Source organism: Mesocricetus auratus, unplaced genomic scaffold (genome assembly GCF_017639785.1).
Source record: "Mesocricetus auratus isolate SY011 unplaced genomic scaffold, BCM_Maur_2.0 Super-Scaffold_100011, whole genome shotgun sequence".
Lineage (NCBI taxonomy): Eukaryota > Metazoa > Chordata > Mammalia > Rodentia > Cricetidae > Mesocricetus > Mesocricetus auratus.
The window spans coordinates 6,308,641-6,331,862 of NW_024429195.1; the positions used below are offsets into that span (position 1 = coordinate 6,308,641).

Genomic DNA, 23,222 nt, shown 5'->3' on the forward strand with positions numbered 1-23,222 from the left:
ACCCCCACCACCCCCAGTTTACCCAGGAAATCTCTTCTTTTTCCCCTTCCCAGGGAAATCCATGCATCCCTCTTTGGGCCCTCCCTGTTACCCAGCCTTTCTGCAGCTGTGGATTGTAGCCAGGTTATCCTTTACTTTACAGCTAGTGTCCACTTCCTAGTGAGTACACAGCATGTTTTTCTTTTTAGCTCTGGGTCACCTCACTCAGGATGACCTTTTTCTAGTTTCATCCATTGGCCTGCAGGTTTCATGATGTCATGGTTTTTGACAGCTGGGTAATACTCCATTGTGTTGAACTACCACATTTTCTTTATCCATTCTTCGGTTGAGAGGCATGTAGAGTTTTTCCAGGTCCTGGCTATTACAAATAACTCTGCTATGAAGATAGTTGAGCAAGTGTCCTTGTGGTGCGATTGGGTATCTTTTGGGTATGTGCCAAGATTGATATAGCTGGATCTTCATGACCTCTGGTGTAGGTGTTAGCCTCAAGGTTGATTAAACATTGCCTAACATTCTATCTTGCTTTTAAACTCTTATTACTGCTCTTTGCAAAGGAGTAAGAAAAAAAGGAATCCCTTGGTTCTTTTTTCTGCATGGTCTAACTAGGGTCCTCAGCGCTTCTGATCTTCTGATGTTATGTGGTGGAAGAGGAGTTCACTGCCCTTATGTATTGTTTCTCATTGCTGCACACTTTATTAGACAGTTTGTAACAAATGTTATTCCACAAAGCTGTGCAGTTGCATAACCAGTTTTTCCACTGTGACTTAGTCAGAGAAGTGACTGTGAAGTCACTGCTGCTAAAAGCATCATTTTACCTCAGAGAATTCACCAACCTTTGCCTTACTGCTCCGTAGTCTATATATGAGATGCTGTCGACTATCACCACACACAAGTTCGGTAAAGATTTATCATGGGGCACAAAGCCCTGTGCTTTGGATTCTCCTGTGTTCTACTTGCTTATTGTGTGTATTCACCTGTTCCGGAGAACATTGAAGAACCCTGGAAAGTGAGACTCATGGATGCTCTTATAAAAATGACTTCACTTGTGGTAATATTGTTTTTTACTAGGGAATTGGGATGCCGTGTTATAAGTATATTTGGAACTTCTGTTACTTCAAAGTGTTTGAAAGAGATTTCAGTTTTCTTTCTTATTTTGTTTCTGTTTGTTTTGTTGATTGGTTTGTTTTGGTTTTGATTTTAGGTGTGGGGTTTTCAAGAAAGAGTTTCCCTGTGTAGCCCTGTTTGTCCTGAAACTTGTTCTATTGACAAGGCTGGCCTTGAACTCAGAGATCTGTTTCCCTCTGCCTCCTGAATGCTGGCATCAAAGATGTTCCCTGCCACCTGACTTTCTTTTTGACATGTAAACCAGATCATGTTGATATACATTTAATTAATCACTGATAGGTTTAAGTGATTACCGACAAACAGGGGGACTAACACTGTTTGCTTAACCACACATACAGTAACCACATATCAACATTAGAATAAAAGAAATAGTATTATCTGAAAAGAATACTTGGGATTTGTTAGGAGGATTGGATATGTTTGATGCTTTCAACAATACCCAAGGTCATACAGTCTTTGAAAACTCACTTGTGTATGTTCATTAAGTTCATGAAGTTCAAAATTTTGATGTATTTAATTGCTAATTGTTATAGATATTTTCTTTTTTTAAGGTAGTTTTCAAACTTTCTGTTCACAAAAACTTTGTGTTACTGAGGCCACCATATAAATTTTGATTTGGGTACATTTGTCAGTATTAACTAAGTGAAGAGTTTTCCCCATGGTGATAATGATATCATTATCAGTTAATACAGCTAATATATTTACAATTAGATGAAATGTGTTTTAATGACATGCAGAAGTGATAGGGGCGTTTATTCTGTTTTCTCAGATCTCTTTACTATAAATTCACTTTGAAATTATATTTTATACATGACTATAAAGAGTCAGCAAATGGGATTGAAAGGACAGCTCAGTGGTTAAGGGCACTGACTACTCTTCCAGAGAACTTGGGTTCAGCTTCCAGCACCCACCTGGAAGCTGAAAACTGTTTGTAACTCCAGTTCCAAGGGACCTGACACCCATTGCAAAACACCAATGCACATAAAATAAAACTAAATAAATTACAAAAACTCACAATTTTAAAAAGTCAGCATATGGAATTAAAGAATAATTTGATATCAGTCTAGTGTTTTGAATTTGTACACCTTGAAACACAATCATATTTTCCCTTTTTATTTAAATTAGAAACAAGCTATTTTACATGTCAATCCCAGTTCACTCTCTCTCTCCTCATTCCCTGCCACCCGTCGACCCCCTATCCCATTCCTTTTCTTCTCCCCAAGGAGGGTGAGATCTTCCATGGGGGATCTTCAAAGTCTGTCATATCATTTGGAGTAGGGCCTAGACCCTCCCCCATGTGTCTAGGCTGAGAGAGTATCCCTCTATGTGGAGTGGGCTCCCAAAGACCATTCATATACTAGGGATAAATACTGATCCACTACCAGAGACCCCATAGATTAACCAAACCTCCAAACTGACATCCTCGTTGAGGGGGTCCGGAATAGTCCTATGCTGGTTTCCCAGCTGTCAGTCTGGGGTTCTTGAGCTCCCCCTTGCTCAGGTCAGCTGTTTCTGTGGGTTTCTCCAGCCTGGTCTTGACCCCTTTGCTCATCAATCTTCCCTCTCTGCAACTGGATTCCAGAGTTCAGCTCAGTGTTTAGCTGTGGGTGTCTGCTTCTGCTTCCATCAGCTACTGGATGAAGGCTATAGATAAGGTAGTTATCAATCTCATTATCAGAGAAGGGCTTTTAAGAAAGCCTCTCAGACGATTGCTTAGACTGTTAGTTGGGGTCAACCATATAGATCTCTGGACATCTCCCTAGTGTCAGATTTCTCTCTAAACCTATAATGGATCCCTCTGTTATGGTGTCTCTTTTCTTGCTCTCCCCTATTCTTCCCCTGACTCAATCTTCCTGCTCTCTCTTGTCCTCCTCTCCCCTCCTCTTTTCCTCTTCTCTTTTTTCTAATTCCCTCTCCCCTCACCCAATACTCCCAATTTGCTCAGGAGATCTTGTCCCTTGCCCCTTCTCTGGGGAACCACATATGTCTGTCCTCCTTGTTTCCTAGTTTCTCTGGTGGTGTGGATTGTAGGCTTGTACTCCTTTGCTCTATGTCTAAAATCCATATATGAGTGAGTACATACCATGTTTGTCTTTTTGTGACTGGGTTACGTCGCTCAGGAGGGTTTCTTCTAGTGCCATCCATTTACCTGCAAATTTAAAGGTTCCATTGTTATTTTCTGCTGAGTAGTACTCCATTGTGTAAATGTACCACAGTTTTTTTATCCACTCTTCAATTGAGGGGCATCTAGGTTGCTTCCAGGTTCTGACTATTACAAATAGTGCTGCTATAAACATAGTGGAACAGACGTCCTTGTTGTATGAATGTGCATCTATTGGGTATATGCCTAAGAATGGAATTGCTGAATCTTGTGGTACACTGATTCCCATTTTCCTGAGGAATCTCCATACTGATTTCCACAGTGGCTGTATGAGTTGGCACTCCCATCAGCAATGGTGGAGTGTTCCCCTTTCTCCACATCCTCTCCAGCATAAACTGTCCTTGGTGTTTTGATTTTAGCCATTCTGACAGTAGTAAGATGGTATCTCAGAGTTGTTTTGATTTGCATTTCCCTGATAGCTAGGGATGCTTAAGTTTCTGTCAGCCATTTTAGACTCCTCTATTGAGAATTCTTTACCTAGTTCTGTACCCCACTTTTAATTGGATTATTTGGTGTTTTGGAGACTAACTTCTTGAGTTCTTTATAAATTTTGGAGATCAGCCTAATGTCAGATGTGGGGTTGGTGAATACTTTTTCCCATTCTGTGGGTTGTCGTTTTGTCTTGTTGACTGTGTACTTTGCCTTTCAGAAGCTTCTCAGTTTCAGGAAGTCTCATTTATTAATTGTCAATCTCAGTGTCTGTGCTACTGGTGTTATGTATAGGAAACAGTTTCCTGTAACAATTCTTTTGGGGGTATCACCTACCTTCTCTTCTAAGAGGTTCAGTGTGGCTGGATTTATGTTGAGGTCTTTGATCCATTTGGACTTAAGTTTTGTGCATGGTGATAGATATGGATCTATCTGCAGTTTTCTACACATTCAGTTAAGTCAGCACCATTTGCTAAAGATGCTTTCTCTTTCCCATTGTATAATTTTAGCTTCTTTGTTAAAAATCAGGTGTTTGTAGGTGTGTGGGTTAAAATCAGGGTTTTCAATTCAGTTCCATTGGTCTACCTGTCCATTTTTGTTCCAAAACCATGCTGTTTTCTGGACTATAGCTCTTTAAAAGAGCTTGAAGTCAGGTATGGTGATGCCTCCGGACATTTCTTTATTGTATACTGTTGATACTGTTGTCTTGGCTATCCTGGGTTTTTTATTTTTTCATGAAATTTGAGAATTGTTCTTTCAAGGTCTGTGAAGAACTGTGCTGGTATTTTGATGGGAATTGCATTGAATCTATAGATTGCTTTTGGCAAGATTGCCATTTTTACTACATTGATCCTTCCTATTCAAGAACATGGGAGACCTTTCCATTTTATGGTATCTTCTTTAATTTTTTTCTTTAAATACTCAAAGTTCTTGTAATACACGTTTTTCAGTTGTTTGGTTAGTGTTAACCCAAGGTATTTTATGTTGTTTGTGATAACTGTAAAGGGTGAAGTGTCTCTGATTCCTTTCTCAGCCCTTTTATCGTCTGTATATAGTAGGACTACTGATTTTTGTGTGTTGATATTATATCCTGCCCCTTTGCTGAAGGTGATATTTTTATTGAAAATTCACATACTGTATTCTGCTCATAGTTTCTCCTCTCCTATCTCCTTCCAGACAAACAGAAAAGCACAATACACATGCACACACAGCTATAAAAGCACAAAATTAGAAGCCATAAATTACAATGAAAACCCCAGTAAGATTTTTTAAATGCCAAAAAAGACCAGTGTTAGACAAAAACTACAAAACACTATTGAGTTCATTTTGTGCTGGCCATCTGTGATGGGTGTGGGCACACCCTTTAGTGTGCTTTATATGCCCAGTGAGACACCACTGGGGAAAACTAATTTTTTGCATTGCAAGCAGTGATTTGACGATAGCTTCTTGCTTAGTGATAGGAGCTCCTGTCCACTTCCCCCTCTCAGCTCTGGGACCACATCTGGTTTGAACTTGTGTAGGTCCTGTGCACGTTGCACAGTCTCTGAGTCCCCATGTGTGTCAGTCTCGCTATGTTCGGAAGACACTGTCATCTATTTCCTCTGCCTCTTCCTGTCTTCCCACCTCCTGTTCTACATAGCTCATTGGGCCTTGAAGGGAGGGGTTTGATGAAGACATCCCGTCCAAGAATGAATATAGAAGTCTCTCACTTCCTGCACATTGTCCATTGTCCATTTGTAGGTTTCTGTATTAGTTCTCACCTACCACAGGGAGAAGCGTCTCTGATGATGGGTGAGCAAGACGCTGAGCTGTGTGTATAACACAATTTCTTAGGAGTCATTTATGATGCTTTAGATGGTCAATAATATTTGGTTTTGATCCTAGGCCCATGATCTATCCAGTCTCAGAGTCTTAGCCAACTGAGCAGAGTCAGGCATGGGCTCCGTCACATAGAGTAGACCTTAAATCCAGTCAGGGAGGAGTTGGTTACTCCCACAATAATTGTACAACTACTGAGTGAGGATGTCATACAGGAAAGTCATCACTGTAAACCACAGGGTTTGTAGTTGGGTTGGCATTTACCTTTTTCACCTGGTAGTGAGCAGAGTATACCTTCCAGTACCATGAGCAGGGGTCATCAGGAGGAAGGACTCTAGTTATGCAACAATTCAACTGTTTTGTCTTGAATGAGACATGTAGGTGATAGTTTCTTACATAAGTTTGCAGGCCCATTTGGCTTGATGTATTGGGAGGTTTTCTAGGAACCCTTTTGGCCCATTTTTATCACTGAACTTTAGGGTTGGTGGCAAAAGATGTCCAGTTTGGGTGTTGTCTACTTTGTTATTTGGTAACCCCATCTATATTTCTTTCATATATGTGCAAATTTTAAGAATCTTCTATAATAGTGGATTTCCAATGACCCCTCGAGTGTTTGTTCCTCCCAGTATTCCCTCCTTTAACCCACTCATCCTTCCTCCTTGCCATTTAATCCGCTTGCCCCAGTTTCTCAATCATCACTCCATAACAAGATAATGTATTTCCTCTCCCTTGAGATATCCTCTACTTCCCCATAGTTACTTACTCCAGACTAATTTCTATGGTTAAACAGATTGTAGTATGTCGCCTGAAAGCTTAAAAACTAACTTCCACATATAAGAGAATACATGCAATATTTGAGTTAGTTCATTCAGGATGATTTGTTTCTAGCTGCATCAATTTACCTACAAATTCCATGACTTCAGTTTTAGAATTGAATGATATCCCAGTAAAAAAATGTATCACATTTTCATTATCCATTCATCTGCTGGTGAACATCTAAACTGTTTTCCAATTTCTGGCTACTATAAAGACAGAAGTGCTGAAAATGATGGAGCAAGTCTCCGTAGTAGGTGTTTGCTCAAGAGTTATTTAGATGTCCAGCTTCTAAGGAACTACCACAAAGATTTCCGTAGTGGCTACGCATGTCTGCACTCCCACCGTTAATGCACAAGTGTTCCTCGTTTCCCATTCCCTCACCAGCAGGAAGCTGTCATTTGTTTTATTGACTTCTCCATCCCAACAGATATAAGAAGGAATCTCAAAGTAGTTTTGATTTTCATTCCCCTGATGACTGAACAGGAGCATTTCTCAAAGTGTTTCTCAGCCATTTGTGTTCCATCCTGTGAGAACCCTCTTTTTAGTTCAGTACCCCATACTAAGTGGGGTTCTTTCTTGATGCCCAGAGTTTTTAATTCTTTATATAGTTTAAATACTAGCCCTCTATTGGACATATATTTGGTAAAGAACTTTTCCCATCCGGTAGCCGGATGCTTTGTCCAAATGATGTCCTTAGCCCTACAGAACCCTTTCGGTTTCATGAGGTCGCATTTATTAATTCTTGTTCTTAGTGTCCATGCCGATGATGCCTTGTTTAGAACACCACTTCCTGCACCAATGTGTTCAAGCCTATTCCCCACTTTGCCTTCTATCAAATTCAGGTATCTGGCATTATGTGGCAATCCTTGGTCCATCTAGAGTTTTGTGCAGGGTGAAAAATATGGACCTATTTGAACCCTTCTATGTGCAGCAAACCACTTTGACCAGCACCATTGCTGGAGACACTGTCTTTTTCCAGTGCATATTACTGTCTTCTTTGTCGAAAGCCAGATTGCCACAGGTGTGTGGATTTATGTCTGAGTCTTCAGTTTGATTCCATTGACCAGTATGTATGTTTTTGTGCCAATACCATGTAGTGTTTAGCAGCACAGCTTTGTCATGCAATTTGAGATTGGGGATGGTGCTACCTATAGCAGTCCTTTCATTGGTTAGGATTGTTTTAGCTATCATGACTATTTTGTGTTTTCATATGAAGCTGAAAATTATCATTCTGACTTCTATGAAGAACTGTGTTGGAATTTTGGTAAGGATTGCATTGAATCTATAGATTGATTTTGGTGGGGTTGACATTTTTACTGATCCATGAGCATCCTCCGATATCTTCTTCAATGTCTTAAAGCCTTTGATCACAAAAGTCTTTCATTTGCTTGGTTATACTTACTCCAAGATATTTTAATTTTTTTGAGACTACTGTGAAAGGTAGAATTTCCCTGATTTTTTTCCACAAACTATTCTTCAATTATATATAGGAAGGCTACTGATTTTTGTGAGTTAATTTTTGTAAACTATTACGTTGTTGGAAGTATTCATTTACCACAAAAAAAAATCCCTGGTGGAGTTTTTAGGATCATCTATGTATACAATCTTATCATCTGCAAGTAAGTATACTTTTATTTCTTTCTACTTATATCCACTTAACCTCCTTCAGTTGTCTTATTGCTCTAGCTAAATCTTCACATTCTATATCGAATATATGGAGAGAGTGGACATCATTGTCTTGCTCCTGATCTTAGTGGAAATGCTTTTATTTGTTTTTTTTTTCAATTCAGTTGATGCTGGCTGAGGTCTTGCAAGAAATTGCCTTTGTAAGTTGAGGTAGATCCCTGTATCCCTACTTTCTCTGGGACTTTTATTATGAAAGGGTATTGAATTGTGTCAAAAACTTTTTCTGCATCTAATAAGATGTGGGGTTTTTTTTTTTGGTTTTGGGGTTTTTTTGTGGATTTTGTTCCTTAGCCTGTTTATATGGCAGATTACAGGTATTGATTTTTATATGTTGAACTATTCATGCATCCCTTTAAGAAATACTACTTGGGTATGGTGGATGATTTTTATGTGTTTTATTAATTTGGTTTGTAATTTTATTGGAAATTTTTGTATCTAGGTGTAAAGGAAATTGGTCTGTAATTTTCTTTCTTTGTTGGAACTTTCTGTGGTTTGGGTGTCAGGGTAATTGTGGTCTTACAAAAAGAACTGAGTTGTGTTCCTTTTGTTTCCATTTTGTGGAATAATTTGAGGAAAATGGCATTAAATCTACTTTGAAGTTTGGTAAAATTCTATGCTGATGCTCTCTGACCCTAGGATTTTTTTTAGGGAGGCAGGGTTGAGAGATTTTTCATTATATACTCTATTCTATTAAGAGTTATGGATCTGTTTAAATTACTTATCTGATATTGGTTTAGCCTTGGATGGTTGTTATATATCAGGAAATTAATAATTTGTTTTAGATTTTCATTTTGGTGGAGTACAAATTTTTTTAAAGTCCTTGTGATTCTATGGATTTGTTCAGTGTCTGTTCTGATGTATCTCTTTTCATCCACAATTTTGGGGTGATTTTACTTACAACAACTTATTTTTGACAATTATATATCTCTATAATATATTCCAGTAACACTTACTCCTTCACCTTTTAAATCCTTCTCCTTCCCTTACCAATCCTATAGACCTGAGGTCAGGCAGATAATTTTCACTCTCCTTGGAGTACTCCACTGCAAGCCTTCTGATCTCACCCTCATCCCTGCATCATCTGGTCTACAAATACCTTTTCTGTGGTGATATATAATAAAACTTGCCTGGAGATCAGAATTCAAAGCTGGCTACAACCCCAGAGGCCAGGCACTGGAGGTACGCAATTTTAATCCCATGAGCCAGACTAGTTACACAGAGTCCAGACATTGGTGGCACACACCCTGAACCCCACGACTCATGAGACAGAGGCAGATGGATCTCTGTGAGCTCAAGGCCACCCTGGGGCTACACAAGAGTGAATCAGTCTAAAAGAGAAACAGAGCTTGCACAAAGATCTCAGCACTTGGGATACCATGCCTTTAATCCCAGCACTAGAGAGATACATAAGACAGGAGCAGAGTCTCAGGGCTGGCATGCAGTATTCAGTCTCACAGAAATGTGTGTGTGTGTCTGTCTGTCTGTCTGTCTGTCTGTCTTCCTCTCCCTCACTTGCTCTCTCTGTCTCTCTCTCTCTCTGTCTCTCTGTCTCTGTCCCTGTCTCTGTCTGTCCCTCTCTCTCTCCCTCCTCCCTCCCTCCCTCCCTCCCTCCCTCCCTCCTCTCTCCCTCCCTCTCTCCTCCCTCCCTCCCTCCCTCCCTCCCTCCCTCCTCCCTCCCTCCCTCCCTCTCTCTCTCTCTCTCTCTCTCTCTCTCTCTCTCTCTCTCTCTCTCCCCCCTGCACTGTGGTTTTAAGGCTTTCCCTACAGCCCCTCAGGCCACTGCTCTCAGCTCACAGTTGCAAGCTAGTTCTCAGATCAGATGTGCTGTGCCTCACAGTTCACTGACATTGTCTGCAGATTTAGTAAGAAAATTGGGAATTCTTAAAAGGGGGAATTAGTTAAGAGTGAGTTTTTCTCACGTTAAAAAATGGACACTGTTACAGTGAGGTAGTTAGGTCTCTGTATGACCAAGCAATGCATGATTTAAAATTGGAAAATTAAAGCCACATGTTGCTAACACAGCAATGAATTTGTGGGGGATGTGATTTGTGACAAAAAAGGTATACTCAGATTACCATGCCCCTAATCTTAGAAACTAATCATAAATTAACATATGTTTCTGGGGAAAAAATTAGAAGATATTATAAGGAACAGTCACAGGTCATTTAGGTTGTACAAGAACAGGACACAACAGCTGGTAAACTTCCCAGCCACCCATGGCCCTACCTTTAAGATGGCTGGCAGACAAACCTGTATGGATTGTACAATGGCCTTTAACAACAGAGAAATTGCAGGCTTTAGAAGAGCTGGCACAGGAGCAACTGAATGCTCAGCATTCTGAGGAATCAATCAGCCCTTGGAATTCTCCTGTATTTGTTATTAAAGAGAAATCTGGAAAAAAAAATGAAGAATGGTAACAGATATGAGAGCTGTTAATAAGGTGATTCAGCCAATAGATTGTCTACAGTCTGGAACTTCTTTGCCTTTCCTGTTGCCTAAAGGATGGCCCCTCATAATTATTCATTCAAAAGATTGTCTTTTCATCATACCTTTACAAAAAAAAAGACAGAAAAATTTGCCTTCATAGTGCCTACTTATTATAATAATTATCATCCTACTAAGAGACTATCAGTGGAAGGTTCTCCCACAGGGAATGCTAAATAGCGCCACCCTGTGCTAATACTTTGTATGATGGCCATTGGAAATAATAAACAAGCAATTTCCTCAATCTATAGCTTACCATTACATGGATGACATTTTACTGTCTGATTCAAATGTAGATAGTTTAGAAAGAATGTTTGATGAAGGAAAGAAAATTTTGCCTTGTTGGAGATTATAAATTGGACCTGAAAAAATGAACAGGAAATTCTATTAATTATTTATGCTATAAAATAAGTTTACAAAAAAAGTATACCGCAAAAGGTGTAAATTAAGAGAGACTGATTGCAGACTCTGAATCACTGTCAAAGATTGCCAGGAGACATTTTCCATCTATGTCAAACTAGGGATAAAAACTGATGAAGTGACTAATTTAAATAAAAGTATAGATGGTGACAAGCACTTAAACAGTCCCAGGGAATTATCAGCTGAAGCTGAGAGAGAATTGGCTTTGGTGAAAGAGAAATTACAGTTTGCATACAAGGATCCAAAGCTTAACTGCATTCTGGTGATATTATCCTCTAAGAATTCCCCTACAGGAATTTTAATGCTAAGGTACGATATTGTCTTAGAATTTCTCTTTTTTACCATAAAAACCAAGTAAAAAATTAAAAACTTATGTGGAAAAAAATCTCTGAGTTGATTCTAAAAGGAAAATTTGAACTTCTTCGATTATCAGGGATAGCCCAACAGAAATTACAGTACCTTTTACTAATAATGAAATTAATAAATTGTGGTCAAAAAGTGAGCCCTGCCAAAGAGCTTGTAGTAATTTTCTGGGGGAGAGCTTAACAACAATTGTCTCAAAGGCAAAACAATTAAACTTATAAAGAGAGCTAACTAGATCCTTAACAACAATTGTCTCAAAGGCAAGACAATTAAACTTGTAAAGAGAACTAACTAGATCCTTAACAACAATTGTCTCAAAGGCAAGACAATTAAACTTGTAAAGAGAACTAACTAGATCCTTAACAACAATTGTCTCAAAGGCAAGACAATTAGACTTATAAAGAGAACTAACTAGATCCTTAACAACAATTGTCTCAAAGGCAAGACAATTAAACTTGTAAAGAGAACTAACTAGATCCTTAACAACAATTGTCTCAAAGGCAAGACAATTAGACTTATAAAGAGAACTAACTAGATCCTTAACAACAATTGTCTCAAAGGCAAGACAATTAGACTTGTAAAGAGAACTAACTAGATCCTTAACAACAATTGTCACAAAGGCAAGACAATTAAACTTGTAAAGAGAACTAACTAGATCCTTAACAACAATTGTCTCAAAGGCAAGACAATTAAACTTATAAAGAGAACTAACTAGATCCTTCTTCATATTGTATGGGAAACACCAGTATCTGGAAGCCCTACTTTCTGTACTGAAGCAAATAAATCAGGAAAAGCAGGTTGCAAATCAGAAAATTTAAGTAGAGTGGATCCAAATCTGTAACATGTACTCTTTTTTTGCCAGCTGTCTGGGTCCCGCCACTGTCTCTGCCCCTAAAATAACACACGAGACACTATATTAATTATGAAGTTGTTGGCCATTTGCTATGGTTTCTTAATGGCTAACTCTGACTTAATTATTAACCCATAATTACTAATGTATATTTTTATAAGGTCTTATCTTAACGAGGATGCAGCTTCATGTGTACTCTCTTCCAGGGATCACATGGCAACGCTCTACTCTTGAGGACATCTCCCAGAATCCTCCTATCTTGCTTCCATATTGGCCAACAGTGCTTTATTTATCAACCAACAGGACAACATATACACAGAAAGACTTCTCCCATCACAAGTCCTTAAAATTCCATCCAAAAGTCAGAATTATATGCTATTCTCCTGGTATTAATAGATCATATATAACATCTCAACTTAGTTACTGTTGTTGATTCACAATCTGCATATTGAAACCACTGAATTTATACCAAATGATACAGAATTAACTTTATTATGTATTCAGTAAGAAACAATCAGGAATAGGAATCATTCCTTATATATAATTCACATATGGATGTGTTCCATTTTGTAGAATTTGGAAGAGTAAAACATGTATACCACACCATTGATACCTAATCAAGTTTGCAATGGGCAACTGCTTTGAGTTTGGAAAAGGCTGATTTGGCAATCACACATTTGCTAGAAGTTATGGACATCATGGTTATACCTACACAAGTAAAGACAGACAATGCTCCAGCATATGACTCTAAGAAAATGAAACATCTTTCTGCTTATTATATTATAAAGCATATTACAGGTATAGCACACAGTCCCACAGGTCAGGCAATTAAAGAAAGATCAAACTGAACTGTAAAGGATATGCTAAATAAACAGAAAAGGATGATAAAGATCCCTAGAGATAGATTGCATAGTACTTTATTAACTCTGAATGCTACTGAGAAAGGAATAACAGCGGCATAGAGACTTTGGGTAATAGAAAAAAACTACATAGTTAAATCAGCTGGTATACTTCAAAGATATATTGACCTCCGAATGGAAACCAGGCTATGTGTTACATTGGGAAAGAGGTGTTGGTTTTGTTTCCAGAGAAGAAGAAAATCTACAGATACCAACAAATTGATAAAGATTCAATTTAAACAAGAGACAACTCTTAATTAGGAGAGATGACAGTTCATCAAGCAACATGCCCATTTAATCTAAACTAGGCTACAAAACTAATAAATGCTTTTTATTTGATCAGATATAACTTGCCAAAAGAGAACCTCCCACCCCAAAATTAGGGTTGGGGAAGGGTTTTGTTTTTGTCTTTTCAGGAGAATAAGGCCATCCAGCTAAGGAATTCAAAGACCACTAGACAAATGAGACATCTAAAAAAAAAACATTTTATCTAGAAAAAAGAGTAAAGTGGCCTATTGGTATATCATGTTTCCAACAGGATAAAAATTTCAAAAATCTTCCCAGATGCTTGTTTCTGCTTTTCTCTACAGACATATAATACAAATCGTCATTATGTAGTTCCAGTCCAATTAAAGATTAAAGCTAGCATTTGGAATTGGAGAGGGGCTCCCTCTTTCTCTAAACTCAAGCATGCTTGTTAAACTGAAATCCAAAATCTCTGTCTCATGTCAGAAGGGCCACCTGATATGGGACAGAAGCAAAACAAAAATCAGGGACTACTGTATTTCTACTAATCTCATAGTCCTTTGATTTCGTATTGAATTTTAAACAGGGAATGGTAGGAAGAAGAAATTCTAACAAAAGATTTTACTAAGGTAATGTAACCTGAAGAGACAAGGATGAAAGTGATAAGGAGAAGCCAGGTCTGAACTGAGAGTTGTGGTCTCCAGTGAATGGATTTGAAATGGGAGGAAGGACATCTGTAAGCCAGTTACTACCTGGCTGAGGCTGAGGATGGAAATATATAATGGAAGAGAAGAAGGACACAGCAAAAATACTTACATGAGTCACTGCCCAGTACATACACTTGGGAGACCTGGGTAGAGAGTATTTCTAAGTGCCAGGGGCTGACACAAAGGAACATGGATGGGCTAGAAGGAATGGCAGAGAAGGTTCATGAGACAGAATAAAACTATGTATGCACCAGATTTATTGGAGTACCCTGGGAATAGAGATAGGGTAGGAGAAAAGTGTAGTATGAATAATAGAAAAACAGAGAAAGATAATGGGGTTCAAACTACAACAGAAAAATCTCAAACTTGCACAGAATCTTGGTTCAAAAAAACAAAAGAAAGCCTACCTAGCCAGGTAGGGACCCCAGTGGAAACCCTGTGTGTAGCTCCAGCCTAGACCGGTGGCTTCAAAGCCACAGGCAGGTGACTTTTCTCTGAATTCATACATTTTCATTGTGTGCCAACTTATAGTACAAATAATAAAAATGCAGAGACAGATGTTGTGTTTCAAGCTGAAGATCAGAGAAGCAAAGCAGTCAGCCACTAGCTCTTACCTCTCCCTCAGACTGGGATGATCCTGTCTCCATAAATCCTCAGTATGGCTAGAGACTAATTGCCCTGAGACTGAGTACTGAATGCCAGGGGCTGGAGACTGAATACTCAATGTCAGCTCCGAGACCCTGCTCCTGTCTCATATACCCCTCTAGTGCTGGGACTAAAGGCGTGGGATCCCAAGTGCTGAGATCTCCTTTGTGTGAACTCTGTTTCACTCTTGTGTAGCCCATGGTAGCCTTGAACTCACAGAGATCCATCTGCCTCTGTCTCATGAGCCCTGGGTTTAAAGGTGTATGTCACCATGGCCCATCCTCTATGGCTGTGGCTAGCTTTACATTCTGATCTCCAGGCAAGTTTTATTAGATCATAAACAACATATCGACACACAATTTCCCTTTTTTGTCTAATACAAAAAGGAAGGTTATAGGTAATATGCCTGAGATTATATGACAGACTCTGAAAATCCATCATGGAAGGCCTTACCCTTCCTGAGGAGCAGAAGGGATATGGAGTGGCGTGGGGGTTGGGAGAAGTGGGGGCATGGGGAAGGAGGGGAGGGAGAGGGAACTGAGAATAACATGTGCAAAAAGTTAAATAAAAACTATCATATATATAAGAAAAAGAAAAACTATATACAATAAGTACAATAGCCATATACAATATATATAGGGAGTAAGTATATAGCAATGCCAAATCCACTTGCATTTGGCAAATTCAGGGACAATACCCCATATCTATCCTATATTGGGGACTCCAAAAGGTTGTACCTAATTAACTTTCTATTCTAACTTTTATTGCCAACTCAAAAATATCTTTTTACGTCTATCAACCTTTTACACTTTACACCTCCTTAATGAGTTTCTTTTCTGAGTCTGGTAAACAAGGAACACTATAACTATAACTATCTAGTCTTCAACTCCCTTAGAGACTCAAATAGGAAATAATAGTAACTTAGTAATCAGGAAGTGCAAGCAAGCGACTTCCAAAAAATTTGAGAAATGACAAAAACAGCTGGCTGCCTGGACAGTCACCCAAGGTTGAGGCATCCATCTTTGGCCTACAGGCCTAGAACATCTGACAGACTTTTCTGTGAAGCAGGGTTTTTTGAAAAGCTGCCCTACCTTGTCTTGGCAAGGTTTGGCAGTCACTTTCTTTTGTGTCCTGCTTGTCCAATTAGGACACCACACTGTCATCAGTTAAGGCAAGGGCATTTTCTTGTCCATGGATTACTTTTGCCACAAAGAAAGTAAAGTTCACATATAGATCCTTCGATGCCCTCATCTTCTCTGAAGTAGATTGATGCTGCCAGAAGCAGACATGTCTCATTGTCATAAAAAGGAATTTATATCATTAAAACATCTTAACTACCATATTCTAAAGATTTCTGAAGTGATTGAAGATGGCCTGTATATTTAAAATATACCTCATTTTGACCTTGAAAACATACTTAATGTGATTACAAGTTCAATTAAAATAGGTGACTGATTACTAACCTACATAGTTGACAATAATAACTTTCAAGAACTAGAAATTTTCATTACATTTTTAATGAACTTTATAAGTACAATACCTTGAAGAAGATTAGAAATGTATGTTCAGTATGTTTTAACAAATTAATCTCAAATTTGTATCAATATACAAAATTTGATACAATTTACAAAAGTTCAACCCATTGTAAAATATTTAAAACTAATACTTGCTTCTTAAAAGTATGTTCAATAATTCACATTTTATCATATCATATCTATATCCTTCCTGTTTTCTTTTCATAGTAGATTGCATGATATACCCCTTTGATCCTATACTATCTGTATCCTCTTTTTCAAAACAAGAACTCTGAAACTAATACCCTTTGTTTGACTTTTTGCTTGACCATAACCAATAACAACTTGCAATCAATTCCCCTAAACAATGACAAATATCTGTAATCTGATGAATGATCAAAACTATGCATCCCACCTCTTGGGAATGTGGCCATCCTGTTCTTGAAGTTACTTCCTGCTCTCTGGAGGTGATGGCATCTTTAGGGAATCCTGAAAAGAAATTTTGGGTTAACTGTCAAGTCCTGGTAGAGGCAGATATAACATTGGTTGTCCAGTCTCTGTGTAATGGGAAAGTCCAGGGCTTGTCTGAAGTCCTGACTAGAGCAGCCTATGAGGCTGTATCATCTCAGCTATCCAACTTGAAATTCTTCTGAGAAGTTTATAGTTCAGAGCTGATCTTCAGCTGATATTTTTCAGCATAGTGGTGTTATCATAGTCTTGGTAGAATTGTTGTTGTGGGACCCCATCCTCCTTTTGGAGACTTCAAAGTTCTCTGTTAGGCATGATCATGGTTCATAGTAGAAAACTGATAGAAATTCAAACCCAAAATCATGTGCAGGAAGGCAGATGAAACCTTTTTCACAAAACTTTAAATATATATGTATAAAACTTTAAATATATATATAAATGCATTAATCTTATACATTTGAGATAATATTCATACCTTAAGAAAAGCTGTTAAAGAGTCAATATAAAACCAAAGGATTATGAGATTAGTGGTAATAAAATAATCCCTAAATTTTATTTTTTTTCTTCTGTCCCATATCAGGTAGCTCTTCTGACATGAAACAGAGGTTTTTGATTTAGTTTAATAAGCATGCTTGGGTTTAGAGAAGGACTGAGCCACTCAACAACTCCAATGCTAGCTTTAATCTTTAATTGGACTGGGACTGCAAAAAGACCATTCGTATTATATGTCTGTATGGAACAGCAGAAACAAACATTTGGGAAAACTTATGAAATTTTGTTCTGTTGGAAATATGATAGGCCAATTTGTTCTTTTTCTTGGAACATTTTATCTGGATGGTATGTCCTTTGACTTCAGGCTTCTCATTTGTCCAGTGGTCTTTGGATTCTTTAGCTAGATGATTGATGATTCTATTCTCCTGAAAAGACAAAAAAAACCCTTCCCCAACCCTAATTTTGGGGTGGGATGTTCTCTTTTGGCAAGTTATATCTGATCAAATAAAAAGCATTTGTTAGTTTTATAGATTAGTTACTAGATTAAATGGCCATGGTCCTTGATGAACTGTCATCTCTTCTAATTAGGTTTTCCTTGTTCAAATCTGATCTTTCAAGTTGCTCTGGGAAGGATATTCCCCCACAATAACAGGGAACAACTGAATTTGGCATGGGGTCCTGTGAGAGGCCCCTGAAGGAATCTCCTGATGGCAATTGGTTACCTTAACTGTCCTTTGTTGGTCTACATTCCTTAGTCCTAAACCTGCCTTTGCCACACCTTCTGTATAATTCAGAAGGGAGGTGCATTCTTTTGGATTGTGCTTAGAGAAAATATTGCTTCTAGGAATGCCACATTTATAGTCCCTTTTAAGGTGACCTGTTTGCCACAATTAAAACACTGGGCATTTCAATTTTTCTTCAAATCTCTGCAAAGCATCATCATGGTCATGAGATTCATTATTGATTGTATCTTGGATCCATTCCTCCAAAGATGCTGACTTTTCTTTTAAAGGCCTAATTATGCTTTTTGCATTGTGCATCAGTGTTTTCAAAAGCCAGACATCCAATTATTATTTGTCTAGCTTCTGAATTTGGTAGCATTCCACTTACTGCTGAAGTCAGTCTATGTAAGAAATCCATGGAGGCTCCATTTGGGTACTGTGTAACTTTAATACGTGACTCAATTTTCTTTACTGCTTCTCCAATTCTGTCTCAAGCATTCTAAGCTGCTGCATGGCATAAAGCCAGGGCACAGTCATCATATAGAAATCGCCTTTCTAAAGTAGCAGAATCTCTTTCTCCGAGAAGTTGATCTTGGTAGATTTCCATATCTCTAGCTCTACTTCATTGTCCATGGTCTTTTTTTCTTCTTTTTTTCTTTTTATTCAAATTAGAAACAAGCTTGCTTCACATGTCAATCCCAGCTCCCTCTCCCTCCCCTCTGCCCCCACCCCCAAAATTTTGCTTATTTTTATTTCGCGTACTTTGGTGCTTTAGCCTACATGTCTGTCTGTCTGTATGGAGAGTGTCAGATCCCCCAGAACTGGGGTTACCAACAGTTGTGAGCTGCCATGCAGGTGCTGGGAATTGAACCCGGGTCCTCCAGAAGAGCAACTGGTGCTCTTAACTACTGAGCCATCTCCCTAGCCCTGTCTGTGGTCTTAGCATATTTTCTCAACCAGGCACTCCATTGTACTTGTTGGCCATGCTCTAAAACAGCTTTCACCAAGTGTGTCCCATCTCTAGGGAAAATTCTACTACAAACTGACCAGGAGTTTAACTTCTGTTTCACAAATGGTGAATGCGTGTCACACAAGACCATTATTTCCTTGAATCTCCTTTAATGTGATATTGCCATAGGAGTCCAATCAGCTCTTATAGAACCTCTACCATCTGGCAATTCCTGTAAGGTTACTGGATAAATTAAGGTCCGTCGTTTGAAAACCTTAGGCTGTTCCTGTCTCACCTCTTACTGCAACACTGAAGTTGGTTCTCCTTTAAATGCCTCTGTCTAGGTTTGAATATCTCTGTGATCCATTTTATTAAGTTATCCTAAGGCCTGTATCTTAGCACTCATACAAAACAACATCTTAAAATATAAACCAGGAATTATTAAATTGACAACAAGGATTATCAAAATGATAAAAAAAAACCAGCTTGTTAATCCCAGTTGATTATCCCTTCATTTAATTGTCCCATTTTTAAGTCACGCATTTCATGATCATAAAGAGACCTGACTCTCTCCATTTGTAATAGGGTTTCCCATTTGGGGGGGTTCCCCATTTTTACTGCGGAAAAAACTCCCTCTTTAAACTAATTCCTCCCCTTAAGAAGTCCCAATTTTCTCACGAAATTTGATGATGATGATGAAGAAGATATGAGGCTTGCTGCTGAGTAGAACAGTAAAAGCCTCGTTTGGCAGCAGCCTGAGAGATGGGTTCAGGAAAAGACTACCAGGAAAGAAGAAAGGAAACCTAGCTGGTAGGGTGGTGACTCCAGCCTCATGTAGATCCAGCCTATGCTTGTGACTGCAAAACCACATGATTTTGTGCCCCAAAAGTTGGGCACCAGATATTCATGAATTCTAATTAGTCTTAATAATAAATACCCAGCGACAGATAAAACTAAAGATAAGAGAAGCAAAGCAGCCAGTCACTAGAGAGTTCTCACCTCGATCAATGCTCAGACCAAAGGGGTAATCCTGTCCTCAGATTGCATCTCCAGATTCATCTTGTTGAATAGTACTAAAATCAAATAAGAATATGGTTGGTTGTCCCCATAATATCCAAACCACGGTTGCAAGAGTAGGTAAGTCTTGCTAGTCCAGTGGTTATTGTAGTTCACGGGGTTCACAGTAAGGTAAAACTGGTGATTGCTTTTCTTCCCTGGTAGAACGCAGAACACCTGTAAACCCAATGAAAGCTAGCAAGTAGGGATGAAACTCCCAGATCAATATAGCTTAATATCTCTAAGCAATTATTCATTTATTTATTGTTTAACAGATTTATGCATTTACCTGATTATTTCCCTTCTCTCATTCCTTTCTGGGTCTAGTGGAATTCACTTTCTCAGCAAGTTCCCCTCCTATTTCCATGTCTTTATTCTTCTTGTGATTCAATCAGTTTAATTTGAGTTTCTTATTTGAGCATTGGGAGGAGACTATTTGCTATAGCAAGGGTAACTCATTAACAGAAAATGACTCCTCCTTATTAATCCATAAACACCAATAGTTTATAAGAGAGGGATGGGATTTTATTGATTCATCTACCATCCATAATGTATTACTCATGAACTCAGTCTTGTGCTGGTCTGAAGCAGATAAACATATTGAGAATTTCATGCTACCAAAATACTATTAGGAAATAAAATCAGTCCTCTAGAGTATTAGCGCACATTTTAGTTATCATTAGTTATGTGTGTACATTCGTTGCTAGTAAAAATGTTTAATATTTAAATTTTTGTCTTGTTTTTACAGGCCACATTATTTGAAAACATAGGTCTTATGAAATACGAAGAAGTATTTTCAACTTTAGCAACAGTTCACTTGACAAAACCAATTTCAGATGAAAATATTACAGTGATTGACACAAACTTTAGAGACATTCCTGTTCGTCTGTACTTGCCAAAAAGGAAGTCTGAAAGACAGAGACCAGCTATATTTTTCATTCATGGTGGTGCCTTTGCCTTCGGAAGTTGCAGTAAGTGTATTTCTGATGTGTGGGTTGTTTATATATTCATATTCAAATAAGTGCTGTGGATTGATGGAGTACTTACCAATAGAATGTTGACTTGAGTAATATGTGCTTCTTAACAGAGATACACTGGAATATATGGGTCATGAGTCACACATATTTCACATTGGTAAGTAAAACATCATGTAGAAATAAGATTGTTTCATTAGAAAAACTTTGCTTTTAAATAAACATATAGATAGCCTTGAAAGTGTAAACAATAAACTCTGAACTCAGACTAAAATAACCAAATAACATAAATTATATGAAACACAAATGTGAGCCATGTGCTTTAATCGTCAGATCCGAAACAATATTGTCTTTGCCATACTCAAGTTGAAGAGTGTTGCACGACAATAATATAGATGCCTAGAATCCAAAGCATAACTTTGTATTAAAAATGAAATAAAGCTGAGTAATCAGTTACTGACTTAAACCTCTGCATTCCTCTCTGGAGATAATGTAATAAGTAGACAGACATACACACAAATAGCTGTGCATATGCATGCACGAACAGCCTCCCTCCCCCGACCCTCCCACAGAGAGAGAGGGAGAGAGAGAGAGAGAGACAGAGAGAGAGACAGAGGGAGAGAGAGGGAGAGAGAGAGAGAGAGAGAGAGAGAGAGAGAGAGAGAGACAGAGAGAGAGAACCATTTAATACTTTTCATGACTCATGGATTCACTATGCAGTGAAGTGTTGTGTTATCATTCTGTGTACTTAACAGAACCTATAACTTAATTGCTACATCCTGTAAAATGAATAAGTGACATAGAGACAAATATTGGGGCTCAAGCTTCAAGCTGAAGATCAGAGAAGCAAAGCAGGCAAATCAGTTGTTGGGGAAAGTCCGTCAGTGTATATGTTTCTTTTATTGGTTGATGAATAAAACAAAGTTTGGCCAATAGGAAGAGAGGTGAGTCTAGGAAACGAGGAGAATTCTGAGAAAGGTAGACAGAGAGAGGTGCCTCAAAGAGAAATCATGTAGCAGAGGAAGGAGTAACAGGTTCCGACCCTTCTCTGGTAAGATAAGACCACATGGAAATACTTAGATTAATTGAAATGGGTTAATAATTAAGAAAGCTAGCCAGTAAGAAGCCTAAGCCATTGGCCAACAGTTTAACAATTGATATAGCATCAGTGTTCTTATTTGGGGCAAGGTGGCTGTGGGACCAGGCTGGTAGGAAAACTCCAGTTATAATCAGTAGATCTTACCTCTTCCCAGGTGAAATGGCAGTGTTGTCTCCATGAATCCTCAGCGGCAAAGTTCTCAGTTCCTGTCTCCTTCTGCCTTTTATTCCTTTCTTCTGAGCCATATCACTCTTATCTCCACCTCCCTAGTGCTGGGATTCAGGCCATGTGATCCCAGGCGCTGGGATCAAGGGTCTGAGCTCTGTTACTCTTTTAGACTGATTCGGTCTCATGTATCTCTGGGTGGCCTTGAACTCAGAGAAATCTGTCTGCGTTTGCCTCCTGAGTCCTGGGATTGACGGTGTGTGCCACCACTGCCTGGCTTCTATGGCTAACTAGCATGGCTGCTTTGCTATTTTGATCTCCGGGGGCTTTAATAAATCATAAACAGTGTGTCCCCACAATATCCAGTATTTTGTCTCCATGAACTGGAACATTTCAAGATAAGCAAAAATGAGGGGATGGGTCTAGTCTTAACAATACTTGACGTGCCGTGGGTGGTCGGCACCCCTGGGAGGCGTGCTCTTCTCTGAATGGAAAGTGGAGGTGGGGGAGAAAATTGCAGTCAGGATGCAATGTATGAGAGAAGAATAAATGGAAATAAAAACTAAATGAAAGTGCTGCCGTGTTCAGCTGGGCAGCAAACTGAGTAGGCATTTTTTTTTCAGACAGGTGATATCATCAGCGCTTTAGTGGTGAAGAAGCAAATCATCACCGAATGCTTTCAAAGTCTCACAGTTAGAAAAGGGAGGAAGTCCTATCAGCAGAAGTCAGGGCACGCAGGCTCCTGCTACTGCTGAGCCCGCCATCCATGCCCTCGCTGTTTCTGGAATATGCCACCCCTCAAAAGCAGTTAGTCCCTCTGTTTTGCTCCAGGGGCATTTCTAAATTGACATCCTGTTTGTACCCTTAGCTGCGACTTCCAGCACACAGGTCCTTACGTTTGGCATCTCCCAGGCCAAGTCTACCCCTACCCAACTCACACTATCAGCATCTTACTGACGTCTTACTGATCCCTTCTTCACTACTCTCTACAGTGTCTTGGGGAAAGACCTGTTTATCTTTTGATCAAGACCTGTTTTCCTTGGGGGCATTTCCTTCCAAATCATCATCAGATTTGTGTTACTTCTACCTGCAATTGTACCCCTTTTGTTGACTCCTAAGCAAGTACTGCCTCCT

At 38.8% G+C, this 23,222-nt stretch overlaps 1 protein-coding gene across 1 annotated transcript in view; it reads left to right on the plus strand.

Moving 5' to 3' along the window:
- Nucleotides 1–838: 838 nt before the first annotated feature.
- The window catches only part of LOC101837800 (arylacetamide deacetylase-like 2), a 31,529-nt gene continuing 9,145 nt past the window's right edge, over nucleotides 839–23,222 (plus strand). The window contains exons 1-2 of the mRNA XM_005077916.2: nucleotides 839–1,048; nucleotides 20,599–20,821. Of these exons, the coding sequence (XP_005077973.1) occupies nucleotides 911–1,048; nucleotides 20,599–20,821 (361 nt within the window). The 5' untranslated portion in view covers nucleotides 839–910. The remainder of the gene's footprint in view (nucleotides 1,049–20,598; nucleotides 20,822–23,222) is intronic.